This window comes from Corvus brachyrhynchos, unplaced genomic scaffold, assembly GCF_000691975.1.
Source record: "Corvus brachyrhynchos isolate BGI_N302 unplaced genomic scaffold, ASM69197v1 scaffold94, whole genome shotgun sequence".
Taxonomy (NCBI): Eukaryota; Metazoa; Chordata; class Aves; order Passeriformes; family Corvidae; genus Corvus; species Corvus brachyrhynchos.
Genome location: NW_008238330.1, coordinates 11,192,229 through 11,207,673, shown reverse-complemented (window position 1 = coordinate 11,207,673; position 15,445 = coordinate 11,192,229). Strand labels below are relative to the sequence as shown.

The following is a 15,445-nucleotide window of genomic DNA, read 5'->3' as shown; positions in this document are numbered from 1 at the left end:
ATTTTCTCCTTTCATTTTTTTCCCTTCTAAATTTTCAAGTGGAATTTACAGGGAAGGATGGGCTTATATACAGTTTTCAATCATAGTGAACATACTTGCTCAGGCCTAAAATGTGAAAAAGAAACCATTAAGAGCAATTTTTGCATTTACTCAGCAACTGCTGCAATTCATTGTTTGCAGAAGATAATGATGCAGCTCAGACCGGGAGTTTCATGTCTTTTGTGGAAAGTGGCCTAGTTTCTAAATTTTCACTCAAGTATTTTTTAGAGGTCTACTGTCTTAAGGTGACTTTATGATGCTGTACCCCCTATTGCCTGCTCTATGCCAGACACGAGTCTGCACCTTTAAGGGTGGGGAGGAGCCGGTGGAATTCCTTCTGCGGCCGTGTTCAAAAACACAAATAACTCGCTCGCTCTCGCTCCCAGCACTCAGCTCCTTTTCTCAGGAGAGATGGAGAGTTAAAATTCTTTGCTTTTTGGCTAGCCTGCTAGCTGAGGCAAGAACCTTTCCTGGGACTTTGGTTTTTCTTCTTCTTCTCTTCTGGACCTTTCAGCAACACCAGAACATCACCGGGAGGCCCCACACTGCAGCCCAGAGGGGCCCACACCGAACCCCACACCCAGAGAGGGCAGAGCCACACCTACAAAGAACTCTGAATCTTCCTAGGTCTTCTCCACAGCGAGAGGTTTCATTATTTAACATTATTCATTCTTTTTTTTGGTGCCTGCATGCACCCTGATTGTTAAATAAATAGCTTTTTTCACTTTCCTCCGAGGAATTGCTTTCTGAACCTGGTGGGGAGAGGGGCTGCTGAAATCTACCTTCTATTAGAGGATACATTCATTTGAGACGTTTTCCTCCGAATTTGTCTCAAACTGGGACATCTACACGTAAATAATTTCGGCCCTTTGCAGGAATAATGTACTCTTTGCTCATTAGTGGCCTTTGGGGAGGTTGCTAGTCAAGTAGGTTTTACACAAGCAGTTTATTTGTTAACATACGATCTCAGTGTAAATGTCACTTTCAAGGACCTACTTGAGGATTTAGAGTTAAGGAGACTATTTGCCTAAACAAAAAGAAAACATTAGTGTCAGGAAACAGAGTTTATCTTCCATGTGTTTCAAGAGCTCTTGAAACTGAAGAAAAATCTGCAGTATTTTTAAGAGTGAATAAACAGAGAGATTTAAAATAATTAAGAAATAAGACTACTTTGAAATAGATTTTGAATAAAATGGAGATCAATTTGATGGGATTTTACAAGACTATGTGGTCAAATATATGGAGTCATGCATTGAGTGAGTGCATAGATAAGAATGGGGATGACCCATCAAGAATGGGAAGTTCCACAAATATCCAGTGCAGTAAATGCTTAAAAGCATTTGATAAAGTACATCTAACCTTTATCTTTCTCAAGGAATGAATATTGATTTGACCATACAAAAGCTGATTCTCCTACATGTTTGTGAATACTTTTTATTAATCCAGTGAAGAACTCTGTATGCACAAACATAAAACTACGTGTAGAAAAAAAATAATAAAAATCATCCAGGTAAATGGGAGGCACTGGACATTTGGGTGTGGGCAAACAATGAACAATAAAGTTCAAATTCAGTAAAACTCTTAATTCCATTCTAGTGCCATCTATACTTTGCATAATACCTCAGGATTTGCTTGAGTCAGACTGAATTCAATAGGATTAGATAATAAGGTCTATTGTCTTGCTGATTAAGAACAGAAATTTTAATGCAAAGATAAATATTTAATGTAATATAATGAGATTCTTAATAAGCAGAAGCAAAAGGAAAGCTACTAACTGCAGAAATCAGATTTCAAAGTGAGGAGCAGATTTTCAAGTCCTGCCATGGGCTTCACTCACAATAACATCATTGTGATAACAACATTGTGACAACCTGCAATAATGTAAGATCATTTAGGAGGTTTTTCAGACTTTAGTATTGTGTACAAGTAAAACATTTATCCTTAAAAATAAGCTATTTACAGTCTCATTCCAGCCCATTCTTCCTTTGCTAGAAACAGCAATCACTGCAGAATGAAAGATGAGCTACACTCATGGCTACTTGCTTGTATTCCAGCACCAGTAAAACAAATCATTAAGATCAAAGCACCAGCCCTTTTTAATAAACTGTGAGTACTGTTGTTATTGTGACTTATGGCTTTGCTCTTCAAAGAGGGAAGATACAAAAGAGCACAAAAGAGAAATCATTTTTTTTTTACTGAATGGTTCAGTATTAAAAATAAATATAGTACATCATATATATAATACCTCTATGTTACATGCATACCTAAATATTAATACACATGCGAGTAGAACTCTAGTTTTATATACAAAGAGGAGTTCAGGTCCTGACTTGCAGTCAGGACATGGCCAGACCTTATGCTGGGACAAAAGAGGAAAGCAAATGTTCCCTGATTCTCCAATTTGGCCACAGGCTTCTCTGGCTTCCAAAATGGTGCTGTTCCATGCCAAGCAGGGGGCAGTTTTATGATACAAATTGAAAAGCATTTGGGGAAGAGGTGCCACTCAGAACAGGACACATTCAAAATTACTCTATAACTTAAGAGAGCTTCATGGCTTTTAAAAGATTTTAGTCAGAGACCTTTTATTTCAATTGATGAATGAGTTTGCCTTTCCTCTTATCTGGGTATTCAACCAGCAAAGACACCTTCCACCTACCCTTTGAAAACAGCATTCTCTTGAAGGGGTTTCCACCAGGCTCCAAAACAAATGGGTGGCCAAAACCATTGTTTAGAGTTGTTGAAGGTTAGAAGCCCTAAGCCAAGACAGAGAATTAGGTTTAACCCCATCTGCCTTGAGTAAACTTGCTAACTCATTGTGCAAAACATGTAGAGGGAATATACACATAATAGTAGTGATCAATTGATTTTTCAGGATCCTGGCTAGGCTGGTATTACTGGTCATCAGAAATTATTTGTTTTGATTTCTGATACAGAGAACTCAATACAGAAAATACTGAGGTAAAAAATAAACATTAAATGATACAGAAGCAGATCTTTTAATATTAAGTACTTCAGTGCCCAATGATTTTTCATAATTTTTGCCTGTTTCTCTATGCTACAAAAAGGTAGAGTAGACTTGCAGAATTTCAAGATAAAATTATACCAGTGACGTAACTTTTAATATAAAAGACAGTTTCTGAAAATGTTTCAACAGAAATACGTATTTCTCACTTATTACTTCATGAGGTCATTTTTAAACATTCATGAGCCACTTACCTTAAAATAAATTCTTCTCCATGAAGCTGTCTGCTTATTTTTAAGTTTTCAATGTGTTTTCCCCTTTCCAGTATTTCTAACTACATTTTAGAACCTAATTCCTTCAAACTAATAAATGTTTCTCCTTCCTTTATGATCCACTGCTGTTGTTGCTTAGCCACTGGTTATCACCTACACACTCTATCTTCTCTTTTATGAAAAACATTGTTATAGCCTGAAACAATTCTGCCATATAGATAAAGTATTAAGTATTTTATGCAGGTGAATAGCTCTTCCATTTCCATTACCATTATCAGATTGGCCTAGTCCTACAGGACTGCAGCAATTCTACAATCAGGATAATGATCAATGTCTCCCTCTCATTCTCTGAATATTACTGATAAAAGAACGAATCTTAAATTTCACGCTTAACCATGCAAAACAGCGCTACTCATTTAACTGTTTCAGGAATCTCTGAACCATACGGATAAACGTGCTTTCGGATGAGCAGAGTTTATTCCACTGTACCAAGGGATGTGAGGCAACACTTAATTTGGAGCATTAATTACTTACAGATGATTATGTTCAGCTGATATGTACAGAAACCTAGATTATGAGTAGATTTGGCTTGACTGACGAAACTAGCTAGAGTTTGTAAAAGAAAATTTTGCATTTTGAATGTAGTCTCTCTATGTATTACTTGCCAATCCAATTTCCCCCAAAATACAAATAAATGTGAATGTTTCTAATGAAAGAAGTATTTTCATTAATAACCACATGGGGATTTTTTTGCAATTTAAAAAAGCAGTCTGCTGGTATATAAGTAACAAAAGTACTTAGAATTCTACAGCTCTGCTATTGGAATGCAAAAAGTATTGCAAACAACAGATTTTATTTTACTCATCTATTCTTTCGCTTGATTCAAATATATTAATCCTGAGACTGAGTTAAAACCCCTTCATTTTCCTTGGTTTGGATTAAAATCAGCCAGTTCTGCCTATTGGAGATAATTGATGGGTGCAAACTCTAAAACTTCACGTAAGAGCACTGCCATTGTGTGATCTCCTATTCTAATCTCAGTAAACACATGCCCCCTAGCAAATGATGACAATCTGGCTCTAAAGAGCCCTTAGGTTCAGCAAGTCCATTTCTTTTCACCCCCGGTTTATCTTAATCTGGAAACAGATGTCCTGCTCCATTATCTGAAGTATGACTGGACTCACTGGAGCAGTTATGGATCTCTGCCACATTTCAGATTTCTACTGAATTTGTAATTTTTCTTAAGTGTATATACAGAAGATTTGCTTTGTAGGTTATATTTGCTCACAAATGCAAAGTCTGAAACTTAGCACAATAAAGGTCTATACAGAACCTGTAGATCATTTTGTGTGAAGGTTTGCTCCTCCTAATTTCTTTCCTTTTTTTTTGAAAAATTGTAAATTCTCATTTCCGATTTCCTGGATTCAAAATGTGCAAGTATAAAGAAAAGGTCCTCACTTGACATTTTGATCAGAAAGCACTGACCATGTTGAATCAACTTGTCCATGGGAATATATTCATCATGTCACAACTTGAGAACATGTACAGGTCAAACACATGCCCAAAAGGTGACATTTCCATGGGAAAACAGCTGGCTTTTGTTCAGCCCTAGTTCATAGCTCATAGACTCTCTGCTGTGCTGATTAACATCAATAGGAATTTTCTGCAGCACAATAGAACAAAATGATGCTGATGATTTCATTTAAAAAATAACTGGCTAATATTTTTTGTACTGATTGAAATATACTTACTGAGAGAAGAATCCTGATTCAGATTAGTATTTCCACATAGAAGGGACTGTGCCACTTAACTATTTAATTTTCTTAAAAAATACACCTTAAGTGATAAAATCAAAAATTCTGTCTGCATAAACCAGCCCTTTTTACTCCTTTCCCTATTTTTTGAAGTTTATTAATCCTCTGAATTATTGCTAGTAATTATTAAATTACTGCATAATTACTGGGGAATTATCAGCCCATTTACAATAAAATATTAATTTTCTTAGACTCCTTGACTAAATCTGACCATCAAATTCTTACAGAACTCATATCAGGGAAGTATTTTTCTCATTCTTTGAGAAGACATTTCATTACCATGCAAATGGAAGTGCCTCTGAGCAGGCTAATTGGTATATGCAATATGTAACAGGCAAACCATAGTCTGAAGTCACTGCAGAAAGTATAATTCAAATTTGACTGGAAATACCATTTTTTCTTGAGATCTGGTATTTACATATGGCAAAGCGGTGGGTGGATATCTATCACGTGCAAATATTAAAATGAAAAATTGTGCAAGATACTGTGTTTCACCACCAAAGAACATTTAAAGGAAATGTACTTGGTAATTAGATTAATAATGGGCAATTCATTTGATAGAATCAGGCAGCCTATTTGAAAGCAACAGAAGTACATAATGTAATCAAAGCATATTTGGTTCAATTACCTGCATTTGTTTATTTATTTAAAGGCATGTTGTGTACGCACACTATCACTAGCTTTTAACACTTATTTTAGAAGAGAGTGCAATATTTAACAGTCCAGGAGAACACTGGAAAAGACCATGGGTTTACTTCTAAGAATAGACCTCGGGAATAAGCAGTTTAGGCAATTACAAATTCAGTTTCAAACACAACTTCTCATACTGAACTTCTCAGGAGCACTCTTCAGTAGAATGGGACACAAACAGATTCCCAAGTGTATCAGAAAGGATGCTGCCAGCATCTGTGAAACCGGCTCCAAGCTGTCAATCTTGAACACACAAAAAATCCACTCTAACATGTAATTTTAACATGTGAATATAAACCTGAAACTTAACACACAAATCAGCCACACAGCCAAGAACTGTGACTTTCTTTACCATGAAACTAATCTAAACCCAGTGTCACTCTCAACAGCAGGTTAACATAGACTAATCTTACTGACGTGCAGTCATTCCTCTTAAGTGCCTAAACACGGAGCTTCTGCAGCCAGCCACAGGCAGTCATTAATTTCACACTGTGAAAACGCTTTCTAAAGACAACTCTGTAATCAAACGTGTTTATTTACCTGTCATAGTCTTGGCAAATCTCCCCAACAGCTACCAAAGCTTTCAGATACTCATTGGGCTGATAGGGGTGGATGTAGTGCAGCGAGCAGCTGTTCCTAGGATCACCGTTCGATGCAGTGAAATCTATAGCTACCTGGAAAAGAAAAGAAGTCAATGTGTTGCAGAGCTCTTGTGAGCATAAGTATACCTACATCAACTATGTATCTTTACCAGAAACAATTTGCTGCAGCAAAGAGACAGCAGCCTTAAAGCAAAGGTCATTTTACAGTGTACTTAATCAAATTTGAATTAGGATTGTACCGGTAAATATACGTAGAAGCAAATGACAGTTTATAAAATAAGAGATAACAAAACTAAAATGGCATATTTAGGTAAAAAATTACCTGCATTGCTATTCTATGGGGAAAATTATGTTCTAATACAAATGAATCAAATTAACTATCTCTAGGTTCTCATATTTAATTAAATTATTCCAGCTCAGGTGACGTTCAGGACATAAAAGCTTTGCAGCAAAAATGTCTTTAGAGAGTTACAAGTCCTACTAAAACTATAAATTAAAACTCCAATTAGGGACATTTCTTAGCTATTTTAATTCTTACTGTGGCTGTAGTAGTAGATATTGGTTGTCTGGTATTTTTTGTCTTCAAAACATCTAAGCATTAAATAATTAACCCTCCCAATTTCACAGTCAACAGCAAGCTTAACCATGAGCTGCAGGGTAAAAATAAAGCTTGAATCCTGCAAAGATTTTTTGGTTGTTGTTTTTGAAAAACCTTAGAGAAGATTGTGGGAAGTAGTCAATGCAAAAGCAAGTATTAATGAATCATCTTAAAATTAATTTCTCCCTTTTAAAATGCTCTTTATACTTCTCACTGAAGGTAGGCTCTGGCATGCAACTTCCTTTGTCATGGATCAGAAAGTCCTCTGCTGAATTTGTGATGCTGCTTTATAGGAATTCCTAAAAGGAGCAACAATAATCCCAAGGGTCTTACAGAGGGAACAAAGCCATTTATAAAATGTCCTTGTGTCTAATAACCTATTCCTCTAAAAAATCCATTACACCTGAATATTCAATAGACAAACGCAGCAAGTTCAGATTTCAGTTTTACAGTGTAGCTGGAAGCTAAGAAAGGGTCTTGATAAAGGCTGCAAAAAGCACTCTGAAGGCACAGCTTGCTTTTGCAAATGTTCAGCTTCCCCAGCTGCAGCCTCTGCTTGGCACAGGGAACGCTACTTTATGCAGCTCTAAAATGAAAATGAAACATGACATTTTCGTGCTTCTGTAAAAAAATTACACAGCTGTTCTGAAACTTACTTCTTGATGCTAAAAAGTAAAAGGGAAGTATCATACTAGGTCAACCCAAAATGGCTTTCATCCACTGGTTCTGATTTTCCACCTCTATCTTTTAGCTGAAGAAACTCCCTTCTTTGCCTTGATCACCTATGAACCCCTGGCACCTCACCACATCCAGTCAGGAGAGAGAGGAGATTTTTGGCTTGCAGATAAGAGTAATCTTTCACCTCTGCTTCCTACTCACTGTTCAGGCACCGAAGCACTGAGTTTGTTTTCCACATAGATCTTTTTCCAAAAATGGTATCTGGATTTATCTTGAATAAATCAGTGGAGAACCTCTCATGACTTCACTTGTAAGGGCACGTAACTGAGAAGCACTACACATATTTAACTGAGGAAGAAAGCAACATTAGTGGTTGTGAAACCCAAGATAAACCTATGGATGCCTGTATGGACTAGCTTAGTTTTGGGAAAATTATTTGTAAAAAATCTTATTCAAGGTATGCATATTCAAGGTATGCATATTTTCTTAAAAATAAGTATATTTTCCCTGACATTAATTTGACCCTAATTTCATTATACAAGGCACAAAAATGCCACTGTATGATAGAGAAACAAAGGGGATTCCTGTAAAATTGTTAAAAGTAGGTGTTTTTGCTGATAATCTCAAACCACTATAACACCTTAACAAGACTGTAGTGACACATCAAACAGAACTGGACGAGACTTCCTTTATGGCTGTTAGCCATGGCTAACTGCTTTGGAAATGAAAACAAGAATACGGAGTAGGAATAAGGAGTAGGTTTCATGAGCTTGGAAAAAAGCCTGTGGCTAGTGTTCGGGTAAGCAAAAAACACTTCCTGGAACAAGCTTCCTTTTGGAAATGGTCCTTGCAGCAGAGGTCTGCTGATAAGTAAAAAAAAAAACCTCATTTCCTATGATGAAGAATTTATGAATATTTGTACTTGGATGCAGTGTGCTTGAATTTGATCCAAGTCTCTGTTTCACTCCCACAGAGAGGACTTAGAAGAAAGATGACCCCTTTAAATTGCCATGATTCTAAAATACCAATGCAGAGCTCTGCTCTTTTAGCATTACTTAACAATACCAAGGTCTTGTGCAAATACATCAGATAAGGATTTGTAAAAATAATTTAATATATGACAGAAGTTATGTTAATATAACAACTGAGCTTATCTTTGGGCAGCAAAGGAGGAATCTTTCTTACAGTGCGTACATTTGATTTTTATCAGTGTATCTTTAAATGTATCACTTCCAATGTACCAGTCATCTTCCCTCAGCTAAATAAAAGCATAACAGAACAATAACTATACTCAGTACCAGCTTCTTTTTTTTTTCCTCAGACTCGTAAAAAGGTGATTTTCACTACACTCAAAACATCCTACATAGCTGGGACCTCCTGCTAGATCTGTCAGCAACAAATCAGGCTGCCCAATACCGTGACCTGCCTGAGAGAACATCTGTCTGATATATCTTTCTATTACAGTTCCTTTTATGCATGTTACACATCCTTTCTGCTGTATTTCCTAAAGTGATGGAAATGTCTTCTGACTACAGACCCATTTGCACTGCCACCCTCTGAACATTTCTTCTGCAGCAGGGTACACTGATAAGAGATACAGTGTTTGGCAATAAACTGGGCATAAAAATAGAGGGCTGGAATCAGCACTGTCGATCTCTGTAGATGAAAACTTCTTAATAACTGGTTTTAAAGCAAAGGAAAAGTTTACTTTTGTTTTTCAGAGATATTCTTTCTAACTTCTACAATCAAGGTACAAAGCATCCCAAGAAGACACAGCATGATGTTACCAAGGCTTTCATTATACCTTAAATTAGCAGGTACATCATGCTACAGCTTTTTGTTATCAAATGTGTGTTTAGCATCCCATTTTCCCTCCCTCAGCAAGTGCCCTTTCAAATCACATTTGTATCATACTGCCTGTACACAGCATGAGCTCAATAGAAATGTCATTAATATTAGGACAATGACAACAAGAATACACGTATCAGGAGAGTTTCAAACAACCCCAAATCCACTACAGTTAAAAAAAAATGGAAATCTGAGAAAGTCCAAGGAATAGGCCTCCTCTGTTTCAGTGGTCTGAATGAATCAGTTTAGGACTATGTGAAGAGGAGATTACATGATGCATGCAGAAAGCAAGGGAGAATGGAGTATCTCCCCAGTAGGCTGCACCCTTTTGTTTGAGTGACCACCGGAGAATTTATTTCGGAAAACAACACCACATCTCACAACCAGCCTGTGCAATAATACTGAGGACTGGTAGAAGAAAAGTGAAGGAAAATATGTGGAGAGCCAGTTTGTGACGATGTTTAGGTAGAACCACTAGGTTATGCATGCAGAGAGCTACAGGTACAGAGATGTCACCATGGCTTACCCTGGGTCCACGCAGGTTGAAAACTGATAGTGATGAGTTTACACAATGCTTTACCATTGAGGGCAATAGTAATTCAGGGATTTCTGCAGTTCACAGTAGTATGAATCTTCCATTTCTTTTATGTCCTCACTGCCCATCCTTGCAGATGAGCTTACTTAAGCTTTCTATTACCAATTGTTTTGTTTCAGTAAAATGAAATATAGTAAAATATAGTAGAAGAGGTACTATCCACTTTAACCCATTTGCCCCACTACTTTTAAACTTGTCTTTCACAGCCTACTAATAGGAAACCTGTGATAAGTAAATAAAAGGCAAGCAAATTGCCATAACCCTTCCTTGCACTGAGTAAGAACTCCCTCTTCCATTGGAAAACAGCTAGGAGGAATCAAAGAGAGTTTGAAAAGCACAACTGTAACTTAACTTAATATGTAAATCCCTAGACACTTTCTAATGGTGGCAGTGCTCCTGTTCTTGAGCTGGAGCTATAGGAAATGCATATTAACTGGTCTTTGCATGTGCCTAAGCACATGCCCTGATTAGAAAAGGCTTTAGAACATTACATGAAGACATTAATGTCTTTCTGATAACAATCTTGAACACAGTTGATAATTGAGTTCTTCCAGTCATATTTTAGGGAGGAAATGTCAGAAAAGATAAATTAAAGGGGTTTCTGGTGATTGCAAAGTTTCAGACTTGAAGAGAAATATGTGGATTTCTCCTTTTGCATTGCAGATATGTGGGGATAAAAGAAGTAGGTGGGTAAGGCAGAGAGGTAATTAATTACACAGTATGCTTTATATGAGAGAAGACAGCTATGAAGATCTTTGTCCACTGCAGAAGGTATTTCCTTCAAAACCAGAACAGAGTCCTCAGTTCTGGGTGTTATCCAATGAGTTTGTGATTGGTACAGACAAAGTCCATGTTTAACACCTCAAAAAGCTGATCTGTACACAGGAGGACAATCCACTACTGTCTATAGCTGCTGCTGGAACTTTCGGGTACAATTAAAAAAAAAACCCAACTTTCTTTTTTTGTCAAATCTTTTTGGAAAATTAAGGCTTGCCTGGAAAATGTGAAATGGAACATTTCAGTAGCATCCAGTGTCTGATATATGTGGGAGCAGAAGTAGGGCAGGGTGTTACAGGAAAAGAAAAGATCTCCAGCAGAAGAATAATACCTTGGTGAGCATTTTTAGCCCTTTAGCTGGCATGAATTAGAAGTCACATAAATCAGATTGGAACTGAGCCACAATCCGTATTCCTATGCTATGGGAAAAACTGATATATCATATCATATTACATGATATTAAGTATATTAATTTTTAGATACATGATACAAAAAAAGATCAAACCTACACATCATTAAGTGTTTCTAAATTTATTAAATGGAAATGCAAAAAACTGTATTTCTGTTTATGAAGAGCCCAGCAAATCCTTTTACACCCTGTTCCTTGAACTGAATAGCTTCTGAGTACACTCTAAATTAGAACTGTGTACCCCTGTAGTGCCACCTTACTTGGTAGCTATGGCTGAGATATGAAACACCAGCATTTACCCCAGACTGACAGAGAAAAGTCCCTGGCTGGATCTCTGTGTGTGACTTTCTGTATGGCACCATTTCAGGGGAAAAACCTTTCTTTAGCAGAGCACTCATTCTGGAAAGGAAGACTGGCCCTTATTACATTTTGCAAGAAGAACTTAATAATTTACCAAGGAATGGCATGTAAGAATCATTTCTCTGAAAGTAATGAATTGGTATCTAAGGGGATTCCCTTTCTTCAAAACAAATTAGAGAAGTAAGGCACTTACTGTAAACTGTATTTGGCAGCCTCCCATGATATAATCTAAGAAAGAATGCATCTTGTGTATCTGCAGACAAGAAAGCAAGACATTCAACTTAGCTGCATACTGATAAAACGTAAGAGAACTGCCTGAAAAAAAATTGGAAGTAGGAGAGGGACCAACTGAAAATAAGGTAAAGGAAGAAATCATTAAATACAGTTTGAGACAGAAACAAAACTATAAACAGAAAAAATATCAAAATTCTAAACCTACAGAAAGGAAAATTCACATAAGAAGTAGAACCAACTGCTTCTCAGTGGGAATTCAGTGGAAATTTTGCTGTTGGTTTAGGAGGAACAAGAGAAATTTTGTAGACATAATGGAAGTCTTAAAAGGGATACACACAAAGTTGGCAAGTCTTTAGGTGTTAGAGTTTAGTATTGTTTTTTGCATTGTAAAACTGCAGGGATAGGGCAAGAGAAATGTAATGAGAGTTGAGGACAGTCAACTTACTTTTGAGATTCAAATCCTTGCCTCTACTTTTTGTAGGGAATAGTTTCCACTGCTATTCTACAGGCAGTTCCATTTTGTTCCAAGCACCATTAAAATTTATCACTGAGAGCTTAGTAAAGAAAGAGACAAAGAGCAAAACATATACATACCTTGCACTGATTAAGGATGACAATGCCTGAGTTCTTGTAGTTCTTCTTCTTTGCTTTGTACTTGGGGTTAATGCATTCCCATTGTACCTGTGAAAAAAATAGCAGTCACTCTGCAGGAAAATTTTATGTACAGATGGAATAATTGACAAAAACTGCACTGCCTAATTTCCACAGTTGACTAAATCATAACAGATAATGGCACACAGAGAGGAAAAAAATGAAAACTGTTAACTATGCAGAAAATAGTTAATAGAAAAAGGCCCAGGGCAAACATCAGTCTTTGAACATATACATGTGGACAAGGCACTAAGGGAGACATCCAGATTCATTTGTTGTCATCTTCCAGTCTTGTAGTTTCAGGTGTTACATAAGAAAGATTGAGGATCTTTTGAGATCATTTAAGAGGAAAAAAAAAGAAGGAACTTAATACAAATGAAAATACTGGAGAGAGCAACCTGATGCATTGTATTAACTACAAAACTGTTGTCACAGTAACACTGAGTTTTGTATTAAACGCATGATTAGAAAAATTCTGGTCAGCAATCATCTCGCTTTCTCCTTTAAGTCTGACAGGAAAATAAAAAGTTAAGAAAATCAGTAAAGTGTTCACAAAGATGGAGCTAACTACTGATATGTTTGAAATTTATCCCTAAGAATATATCAAAATTCCTTTTTGAATTTTTTTTCATAGTTTTATTTACAGATAGTCAGTTTTACAGCAAAACAGTCCTGCCTTGTTACTGAAATACATCTCCTTGTTTTCATCATAACATCTCACAGGTTCTTAATCATTTCCACTTGAAATGTTCTGCCTTCCTCTGGTTTCAGGCAGCGTGAGAAGGCCAAGCTTTCAGACCCTCACCTCTAATGTCTACAATATTATTCATGCCTCTTACTGCAGGAGTGAAGTGTACATTTGTACATGCAAGTGTCTATTGGCATTTGTATATACAGATTTTTATCTGTAATATGCTGTTCATAAGGTTAATAACATGACTATTTTCCTTCAGAGAGCTGTTTTCCAAGTGTGGGGACAAAACATGTGATGCTGGGTAACAGAAAGAAATACAATTCCAAAAGGAACCAGAATGATCGATTATCTAAAAATCTCTACTATGAAATTTTGAAATGAAACATGTCTTAAGTGTAACAGTGTTTTGCCTACAATGAAAACCTTCCTAAGTGTTACAATACTTTGTCCATAGTGAGGTACATACATGATACATCCTAACAAAGTGTCTGAGCACCAAAACCTATTTTTACTTTATGCTCAGCCCCAGAAATTTCATCGAGCTTCAAGCCACTGCCTAACAGCAATTATTTGGACGTCTCTGAAGTATTCCAGACTTAGAGATTTTGTCAAACATCAAAAAAACGGAAGGCAAAACATCTGGCTTTGGAGCAATATGAGACCATTTTGGCACAGGAGAGGAGGGGTATTTTTCATCACTGTGAAATGGAGACAGGTGACAGAGTGAAGAATGGGAAAAGACAAAAAAAAAGTTCCAACTGCAGGAAGCACATCTGCTTGCTCTTCCAGCTAGCCTACAGCTCAGTTATTTGTCTTGTGAAACAAATGTTCCAACTGAGAAGACAGGCAGATACAGGCCCTCATGTTCAGGGAAAATCCTCCATAAATATTTCTTCACTACTCAAGAGAAGCAGTCAGGCTCAAGAAATGAAAGCCCTTCTCTCCCAGCAAAGAGAGTGCTCTGTGACACAATGCTGGAGTGCAGTAAGCTCATGTTTGGGTCTGAGAGCAAGGCAAAAGCACTGCCCTCTCCCATCTTGATAGGTTGCAGTCAGGTAAAATGGTTTAACACACAGTTGTCTCCACACTTAGTGGAAACATTCGTACAGAAAAATCATGTTGTCTGTATATTATAAATACACTGTAATATATCAAATAGAAAGGAAAAATAGGAGACAGGATTCCTCCCTTTGACACTGAAACACACTGGAGAGGTCTAGTAGCTTTCCCCTGAACATCCAAGGTGAACCTCCTTAATTTTAGCATCCTCCAACATGAATATTTTTTCAATGTACATATTTAAACAAGGCCTGACCTATATGAAGCCATATACTATGCACATAATTCCTCTCCTCAGGAAAGGATTATTCAAGCCTGAAAAAAATGTTTTTCATGGTATTCTTTTATGGAAGAAGTTTACAATAAATAAGGACCGAAGTGGCATAAAACATCACTTAAGGGGAGAAAAGATCTCTCAGGTTCCCTTAGCTAACTGTAAAATGCAATTATGAATGTTCACCTACCTTGCACAGCATTTTGAGATGTATGGATAACAATTCTCAGTAACAACCTAAAGCTCATTTAAATATTCTATGTGCAAGTCATTAACATTATTGGCTTATGTGGATAATAAAGCAAAGGAAAGAACAGATTAGAAAATTTACAGAAAACAGGAAAACAGAAAGAAAGAACAATTTTGCACTTATTAAATCTGTTGATAAAAGCATAAAGAAGAGAAAGGAATAAGAGAGGATAGAGAAGACATTTCCCAGTTCATAGGCTTAAAAAAGCCAATAAAACTGTTTTACATGAAAGTCAATCTTCACTTACCCACCAAGATCCAGTTCTGACCTTGGCAATTCCCACAGTTCAAGCTAAAGATGTAACAAGCACCATTTGAAGGAAATTTCCTATACAGGTCTTACTATTTATCCAGCTTTTATAATGAGAACAAAGTTCAGAATACAGCTCTAAGCAGGTAAGTAATAACGAGAAACAATTCTCAAATATTTTGCTTGCACTGTTGAGGCCAACCTCAATTTCCAGTCTGTTCCTACATTCCCAGTATTGATTTGGTATCTGACATTGTTTTTTATCGATTCATTTTTGCTCTTAAATTAACTTTTCAGTTGAGAGGAAGCTAATGCAATAGTCTGCAATCTGACACTAATGGTAAACATTGTGAAGTTCGGATTCGTCATTCTGAAAGTCACTTAGCATTT

The 15,445-nt window shown here is 36.7% G+C and overlaps 1 protein-coding gene across 1 annotated transcript in view; it reads right to left on the bottom strand.

Moving 5' to 3' along the window:
* The window catches only part of CPNE4 (copine 4), a 188,893-nt gene that overhangs the window by 33,173 nt on the left and 140,275 nt on the right, over positions 1 to 15,445 (bottom strand). The window contains exons 9-11 of the mRNA XM_008633911.2: positions 12,473 to 12,559; positions 11,838 to 11,897; positions 6,318 to 6,451 (exon numbers count right to left, since the gene is read on the bottom strand). Of these exons, the coding sequence (XP_008632133.1) occupies positions 6,318 to 6,451; positions 11,838 to 11,897; positions 12,473 to 12,559 (281 nt within the window). The remainder of the gene's footprint in view (positions 1 to 6,317; positions 6,452 to 11,837; positions 11,898 to 12,472; positions 12,560 to 15,445) is intronic.